Genomic DNA, 10,000 nt, shown 5'->3' on the forward strand with positions numbered 1-10,000 from the left:
CTACTACCACCACTATTACCACCACTACCTCCACTACCACCACTACTGCCACCACCATTACCACCACCACCACTACTGCCACCACTACTACTGCCACCACCACTACTACTGCCACCACACTTCCACTACCACCTCTACCACCACCATCACCACTACCATCACCATTAGTATTATCATCACCATCACTACCACCACCTTCACTAATATCATTAGCACCACTTCTACCATCACCATTACTACCACCACAATCACTAACACTACTTCCACTACCTCCACTACTACCACTACCACCACCATTACCACTACTACCACCACCATCACTATCATCACCATCACTACCACCACTACTATCATCACCACTACTACTATCATCACCACTACTACCACTACCTTAACTACCATCAGCAGCACCACTACTATCATCACCACTACTACTATCATCACCATCACTACCACTACCTTAACTACCATCAGCAGCACCACTACTACCACCACCACTACTACCACAACTATCACCACCACTACTTCCACTACCACCACTACTACCACTACCACCACTACTACCACTACCACCACTACTACCATTACCACCACCACCATCACCACTACTACCACCACCACCACTATCACCAACATCACTACCACAACTGTCGCTACTATCACCAGCACCACTACTACCATCACCACTACTACTATCATCACCATCACTACCACTATCTTCACTACCATCACCAGCACCACTACTACCATCACCACTGCTACCACCACTATCACCACTACTACTTCCACTACCACCACTACTACAACCACCATCACTATCACCACCATCACTACCACCACTGTCACTACCATCACCAGCATCACTACTACCATCACTATTACTACCACCACCATTACCACAACCATCACTACTACTACCATCACCACTACTACTACCACCATCACCACTACTACCACCACCATCACCACCATTACCACCACCATTACCCGACAGCCCTGGCCAGGCGGGGAGGTGACCCAAACATCGGCCTAAAAATAAAAAAAGAAATAGAAAAAATTAAGAACTGGATTTTCAACTGACAGGCCCTCTGGGGTCTTTCTCTTCCAACTTTATGATAGTGGGATGGTATTTTTTTTTTTTTTTTTCTGTCCATTTTTCTTTTTTTTTTTCTGTGCTCCTATTCTCTTCATTCGAACACATTTTCTTTTGCGTAAACACATACAAAACACATATACACGCACACACACACACACACACACACACGCACGCACGCACGCACGCACACATACATACACACACACACACACACAAACACACACACAAATATACACACACACATATACACACACATACACGCACACATACGCATACACACACACACACACACATATATACACACATTCGAAGAGTCAGTGGTATAAACAGACAGAAGATGATGTAAACCCACGCACTGATTAATAAAAGAATGGCATATTCGAAGTGGTATGTGGTATAAACAGATAGAATGTGACATAAATAGACGCAAACACAAGCATCATCTTAAAAAAAAAATACCCACAGGCCCAAGCAAATGTCATAACATCACAGACTCAAGGCCGCAACAGACTAGTTCTGGGCTTAGGAATAACCAGGCTGACCAATACTCGAAGGACGCCAGGATATGCCTGGGTGTTGTCCTACCTCCTGTTCTCTTGGGAAAAAAAAATAAATAAATAAAAAATATCTGTCTCTTTCTCAGGGAGTCTAAGTCCCGTACAGGATACTGACTTTTTAATGGTCAAAATTCTAAGGGCTTTAGTGACATCCTTACGGACCAGAGTCATGCAGGGTTTGTGTGTGTGAGAGAGACAAAACTGATTGCATGGTTGTTTAGGGAACCTTACCAAAGTATGATCTCTACATGTGGTGGTTATCAATGAGATGTACATACAAATACGTATACATAGGTTGACCCCAAATCAGTGTACTTACACTATGAGTACGTTCATGAATACTCTAGTGAATAATTTTTATAGGATACCCTGTAATATTTACCTGCAAGATGTTACATGGGCCCTGAGCCTTATCAACAAGAGTGTTGAAAATATAAGGATAAATAAACAATGGATGTACAAGAGCCTTTTTAGACTCTGATGATGAAAGAAAAGAAAAACGAAAGTGATGAACGCGCTCCAGTCAAAACAATCGTAAATTCATTTCGTTAATCCCACAAACTTCTTTATATATTTTGTTAAGGCGAATAAGACACGTTGTTTTGTTTAGTTAATGGAGAGTGGGACTGGGAAGACGCCGTCTGAGTGGAACAATATTTTATTGTTTACTTACGAAACATTGGAGACTCTTATATCATTCATCCTCTAGTCTGCCGCCAACTGCTACTAAAAAAAAAATACTGAATCCACATATGCGTCAAATGGATTTTCAGCTTCACCAGGCACGTACGCATAGAGGGGTCTCTCCAAATTCAATAAGATATTTTTTGTTAGAATGAAATCACTAAAAAAAAAAATTGAACTATTTCTTGGATTGCCTCCTACCCAGCTGTGTTTTCGTGATTTGGGCATGTGATAAGATTGAATAAGGAAAATCAAGTAAACAGAATGTGAACAGTAGAAGTGGGCGGAATGAGCTTAAGAGGATGACCAAGAATGAGATGGATAGATGGAGTGAAGGGGACTTTAGATTATGTCGAATGTCTGTCGAGCAGTGAGAAGAGAGTTCAAAGGTTGGAGGTGAATGGATGGAAGGATGACTCATCCCAAAAGGATGTACTCATCCGCTTCATGAATCATTTTGAGTGGATGAAGAGTGGGGGGAGGAGTTTGGTATACCGTGAAGCGGTAAGGATAAATCAATTCCTGATGTCCAGCCATGTTGCTGGGGAGCAGTATCTCGTTGTATTACTTTTGATCCAAGCAGTGTGACCCCTCATCCTCGAGGTACTGAGATAGGAGTAGTTGAATATTTTTAATTTCTTTACAATATGAATATGTCCTCCATTCTGCCGCACCCGTATAAAGGGCGAAAAACCCTTTGTTATATATTTATCTATTCATTTATTTATCTATTTATTTTGTTCATTTTTTTTTTCTATCAACGCCATGGCCTCCTCCAGGGTGTGTTCGACTACCTTGAGATGTTCCTAGAAATCACTTCGAGTGGGAGAAAAAGTCTTTGGCATATACCTGCTTATTCACTTACTTATGTTATTTATTGTTTTTATTGTTGTTACATCACCGCCATGCCCTCCTCCAGGGTGTGGACGACTACCCTGAGATGTTCCTAGGAATTACTTCGAGTGGGAGAAAAAGTCTTTGGCATATACCTGCTTATTCACTTACTTATGTTATTTATTGTTTTTATTGTTGTTATATCACCGCCATGGCCTCCTCCAGGGTGTGTACGACGACTACCTGGAGATGTTCCTCCAGTTTGGTTACGTCTTCCTCTTCTCCTCGGTATACCCGATGGCCGCATTCTGGGCCGTTCTCAACAACATCCTCGAACTGAAGACAGACGCTTTCAAGCTCTGTCGCGTCCTCCAGAGACCCAAGGTCAAACAGGTCAACAACATCGGTGCATGGCAGGTCAGTGGTTTGAAATTAATAAATTAATGAAAAATAAATAGACAAATAGATAAATATATGAATAAGTTAATGAATAGATTAATTAGTAGATGAATATTTAAATATACATAATTAAATAGATACGAAATTAAATTGATGAATATACAAATAAATACATTAGAAATAAATAATTAGTTAATTCATTAGTTAAATATATGCATGATTGAATAAGTAGATAAGTAAATGAATGAATTAATGAATACTGAATAAACAAATAGATAGTATAATGAATTAATTGATAATGATAGTAAACAAAAATCTCATGTCAGAATGTTGTTTGGGTTATATTAGTACCATCGACTAGTATTACGTATGAACAGGAAGAGGAAGAGGAGGACGAGGGAGATGGGGGGGGGGGGGGGGGTCAGTTGCCATATAGCAGCTCTTCTTTAGTATTCCTTGAGAACAAAGTCCGGAAGATCCCAGTCGAAGTATCCCTCAAGAGCTCCTTCTTTGAGGACCAGCTTGAGGATAAAGTCCGAAAGGTTTTACTCGAAGTCTCGAAGTAACCCTCAAGAGCTCCTTCGATGACGATATCCGGAAGATCCCACTCGAAGTAGCCTTCATCTTCTCTCTCCTTTCCAGACGGCCTTCGAGATCCTGGGCGTAGTGGCCGTTATGACGAACACGGCTCTTCTTTGTTTGTCGCCAAAGGTCCGATCTCTTTACCCGATGTCCTCCCCGGTCCAGTGGGTTCTCTGGTTCGTCCTCATTGAACACATTATCCTCGTAGCCAAGGTCAGCCTCATGGTCCTCGTCCCTGACCAGCCCCAGTGGGTCCGTGATGCCATCGAGAAGATTGCGTACCAGGCCAAGATTGCCCTTAGAGGAGAGGTAGGCGTGCTTTGATGGGTTTCGGCTGGGGCACCAGATTTTTATTATTATTATTATTATTATCATTATCATTATTATTATTATTATTATTATTATTATTATTATTATTATTATTATTATTATTATTATTATTATTATTATTATTGTTATTATTTTTATTATATTATTATTATTATTATTATTATTATTATTATTATCATTATTATTATTATTTTATTGTTATATTATTATTACTACTACTACTATTATTATTATTATTATTATTGTTATTATCTTATTATTATCATTATTATTATATTACTTTATTATTATTTTATTATTATTATTAATAATATTATTATCATTATTATTATAATTACTATTATCATTACTATTATCAAAACTATTATCATTACTATTATCATTAATATTATCATTACTATTACTATTATTATTACGATTATCAATTTACTAATTATTATTAATTATTATTATCATTATTATTATCATTACCGCCATTACTGTTATCATTATTATCATTACTATTATCATAATTATCATTATAATTATTATATTATCATTATAATTATTATATTATCATTACTATTATCATTACTATTATCATTACTATAATCATTATCATTACTATTATCATTACTATTACTATTATTATTACGATTATTAATTATCATTATTATTAATTATCATTATTATTATCATTATTATTATCATTATTATCATTACTATTATCATTACTATCATAATTATCATTACTATTATCATAATTATCATTACTATCATTACTATTATCATTACTGTTATAATTATTATCATTACTATTATCATAATTATCATTACTATTATCATATCATTACAATTATTATCATTACTATTATCATTACTATTATCAGAATCATCATTACTATTATCATTACTGTTATCATTACTATTATCATTACTGTTACCATTACTATTATCATTACTGTTACCATTACTATTATCATTATTATCATTACTATTATCATAATTATCATTACTATCATTACTATTATCATAATTATCATTACTATTATCATAATTATCATTACTATTATCATAATTAGCATTACTATTATCATAATTATCATTACTGTTATCATTACTGTTATCATAATTATCATTACTATTATCATTACTATTATCATTACTATTATCATTACTATTATCATAATTATCATTACTATTATCGTTACTATTATCATAATTAGCATTACTATTATCATTACTGTTATCATTACTGTTATCATAATTATCATTACTATTATCATTATTATTATCATTACTATTATCATTACTATTATCATTAATCATTACTATTATCATTACTATTATCATTACATCATCATTAGTTATTATTACTATTATCATTACTGTTACCATTACTATTATCATTATCATTACTATCATTACTATCATTATTATTATCATTACTATTAACATTATTTTCATTACTATCACTATCACTATTACCATTATCATTACCGTCGTACCTTGGACTTCGGCAACTATGGAGCGCCACCGTTCACGGTCCCCAGTTACTTGTAACATCTGTGCTGGTTTGAGTTGTTTTCCCGTCGCCCTCATCAGCCCGTCCATATACTTCTCCCTCTGCTTTCCTCTTGCTCTCCTTCCCTCCACCATTCCCGTCATCACCACCTCTTCCAACCCTTCCCTCCGCATTATATGTCCTAAGAATCGCAACTGTCTTTTCCTTATTGTTGTCATCAATTCCTTGTCTCCATTTCTCTCAATACTTCGTTTGTTTTCTTCGCTGTCCATGGTACTCTTAATACTCGTCTCCATATCCACATTTCTGCTGCTTCTAAGTTTTCCTGCAATTTTTTGCTGATTGTCCACGCTTCTGAACCATATAATAGTGTTGACCATATAAATGTTTTAACTGTTCTTCTCCTTATATCTGTAGACATTTTCTTGTTTGTTAAAACCCCTACCAATTTCTGAAACGTGCTTTTAGCTATCGCTATCCTTGATTTTATTTCTTTTTCACATCTACAATCTTCTGTCAATACGCTTCCCAGGTACGAAAATTTGGTTACTTGTTCTATTCTTCTCCCTGCTATTTGTACTTGCACTCTTGTTGGATCTGTTTTACTGGCCACTAGTATTTTAGTTTTCCCCATATTTACATTTAAACCTTTCTCCTCACTAGCTCTTACGGTTACATTCAATAGATGTTGCAGTTTTTCTTCTGAGTCAGCCACCAATACCGTGTCATCAGCATACCTGATATGATTTATATTATATCCTCCACTTTTAATCCCTTCCATTCCCTCTAATTCTCTAACGATCATCTCCCCATATAAATTAAATAAATCTGGAGACATAACACAGCCTTGACGCACTCCCCTCTTTATAGCTTGAAATTCTGTTCTTCCTCCCCGTACCCTCACTGCTGCTCTTTGCTTCCAATACAAATTTCTGATGATACTCATGTCTTTGCTATTTATATCCATTCTTTCCAAAATATTTATCAAATCCTCATGTCTTACCCTATCAAACGCCTTCTCGTAGTCAACAAAGCAAAGATATACATTTTGTTGTTTTTCTATCATCCTCTCCATAATCGTTCTTATTACCATTACCATAATCATCATTACGTTAATCGTCATTGCGTTAATCATCGTTGCGTTAATCATCGTTGCGTTAATCATCGTTGCGTTAATCATCGTTGCGTTAATCATCGTTGCGTTAATCATCGTTGCGTTAATCATCGTTGCGTTAATCATCGTTGCGTTAATCATCGTTGCGTTAATCATCGTTGCGTTAATCATCGTTGCGTTAATCATCGTTGCGTTAATCATCGTTGCGTTAATCATCGTTGCATTAATCATCGTTGCATTAATCATCGTTGCATTAATCATCGTTGCATTAATCATCGTTGCATTAATCATCGTTGCATTAATCATCGTTGCATTAATCATCGTTGCATTAATCATCGTTGCATTAATCATCGTTGCATTAATCATCGTTGCATTAATCATCGTTGCATTAATCATCGTTGCATTAATCATCGTTGCATTAATCATCGTTGCATTAATCATCGTTGCATTAATCATCGTTACATTAATCATCGTTACATTAATCATCGTTACATTAATCATCGTTACATAAATCATCGTTACATAAATCATCGTTACATAAATCATCGTTACATAAATCATCGTTACATAGATCATCGTTACATAGATCATCGTTACATAGATCATCGTTACATAGATCATCGTTACATAGATCATCGTTACATAGATCATCGTTACATAGATCATCGTTACATAGATCATCGTTACATTGATCATCGTTACATTGATCATCGTTACATTGATCATCGTTACATTGATCATCGTTACATTGATCATCGTTACATTGATCATCGTTACATTGATCATCGTTACATTGATCATCGTTACATTAATCATCGTTACATTAATCATCGTTACATTAATCATCGTTACATTAATCATCGTTACATTAATCATCGTTACATTAATCATCGTTACATTAATCATCGTTACATTAATCATCGTTACATTAATCATCGTTACATTAATCATCGTTACATTAATCGTTACATTAATCGTTACATTAATCATCGTTACATTAATCATCGTTACATTAATCATCGTTACATTAATCATCGTTACATTAATCATCGTTACATTAATCATCGTTACATAAATCATCGTTACATAAATCATCGTTACATAAATCATCGTTACATAAATCATCGTTACATAAATCATCGTTACATAAATCATCGTTACATAAATCATCGTTACATAAATCATCGTTACATAAATCATCGTTACATAAATCATCGTTACATAAATCATCCTTACATAAATCATCCTTACATAAATCATCCTTACATTAATCATCCTTACATTAATCATCCTTACATTAATCGTTACATTAATCATCGTTACATTAATCACCGTTACATTAATCGTCATTACATTAATCGTCGTTACATTAATCGTCGTTACATTAATCGTCGTTACATTAATCATCGTTTCATTAATCATCGTTACATTAATCATCGTTACATTAATCATCGTTACATTAATCATCGTTACATTAATCATCGTTACATTAATCATCGTTACATTAATCATCGTTACATTAATCATCGTTACATTAATCATCGTTACATTAATCATCGTTACATTAATCATCGTTACATTAATCATCGTTACATTAATCATCGTTACATTAATCATCGTTACATTAATCATCGTTACATTAATCATCGTTACATTAATCATCATTACATTAATCATCATTACATTAATCATCATTACATTAATCATCATTACATTAATCATCATTACATTAATCATCATTACATTAATCATCATTACATTAATCATCATTACATTAATCATCATTACATTAATCATCATTACATTAATCATCATTACATTAATCATCATTACATTAATCATCATTACATTAATCATCATTACATTAATCATCATTACATTAATCATCATTACATTAATCATCATTACATTAACCATCATTACATTAATCATCATTACATTAATCATTACATTAATCATTACATTAATCATCATATTAATCATCATTACATTAATCATTACATTAATCATCATTACATTAATCATTATATTACTCATCATTACATTACTCATCATTACATTACTCATCATTACATTACTCATCATTACATTACTCATCATTACATTAATCATCGTTACATTAATCATCGTTACATTAATCATCGTTACATTAATCATCGTTACATTAATCATCGTTACATTAATCATCGTTACATAAATCATCGTTACATAAATCATCGTTACATTAATCATCGTTACATTAATCATCGTTACATTAATCATCGTTACATTAATCATCGTTACATTAATCATCGTTACATTAATCATCGTTACATTAATCATCGTTACATTAATCATCATTACATTAATCATCATTACATTAATCATCATTACATTAATCATCATTACATTAATCATCATTACATTAATCATCATTACATTAATCATTACATTAATCATTACATCAATCTTTACATTAATCATCATTACATTAATCATCATTACATTAATCATCATTACATTAATCATCATTACATTAATCATCATTACATTAATCATTACATTAATCTTTACATTAATCATCATTACATTAATCATCCTTACATTAATCATTACATTAATCATCATTAATCATCATTAATCTTCATTAATCATCATTAATCATCATTACTATCAGTCATCATTACTATCAATCATCATTACTATCAATCATCATTACTATCAATCATCATTACTATCTATCATCCATTAACATCATCCATTAACACCATCCATTATCATCATCCATTATCATCATCCATTATCATCATCATCATCATTATCATCATTATCATCATCATCATCATCATTATAATCATCATTATCATCATTATTATTATTTGTGTATACATTGTGACGAATGTGGATAGGAGGTAAAGGGA

At 33.3% G+C, this 10,000-nt stretch overlaps 1 protein-coding gene across 4 annotated transcripts in view; it reads left to right on the forward strand.

Annotated features, from left to right (window-relative positions):
* LOC143028129 (anoctamin-10-like) overlaps window positions 1–10,000 on the forward strand; it is a 211,495-nt gene that overhangs the window by 191,037 nt on the left and 10,458 nt on the right. For all 4 annotated transcript variants that reach the window (XM_076189762.1, XM_076189765.1, XM_076189764.1 and 1 more), the window contains 2 exons: window positions 3,397–3,588; window positions 4,213–4,461. In XM_076189762.1, coding sequence (XP_076045877.1) covers window positions 3,397–3,588; window positions 4,213–4,461 — 441 coding nt within the window. The remainder of the gene's footprint in view (window positions 1–3,396; window positions 3,589–4,212; window positions 4,462–10,000) is intronic.

Source organism: Oratosquilla oratoria, chromosome 9 (genome assembly GCF_046742065.1).
Source record: "Oratosquilla oratoria isolate Oo_2021 chromosome 9, ASM4674206v1, whole genome shotgun sequence".
In the NCBI taxonomy this organism is placed as follows: domain Eukaryota; kingdom Metazoa; phylum Arthropoda; class Malacostraca; order Stomatopoda; family Squillidae; genus Oratosquilla; species Oratosquilla oratoria.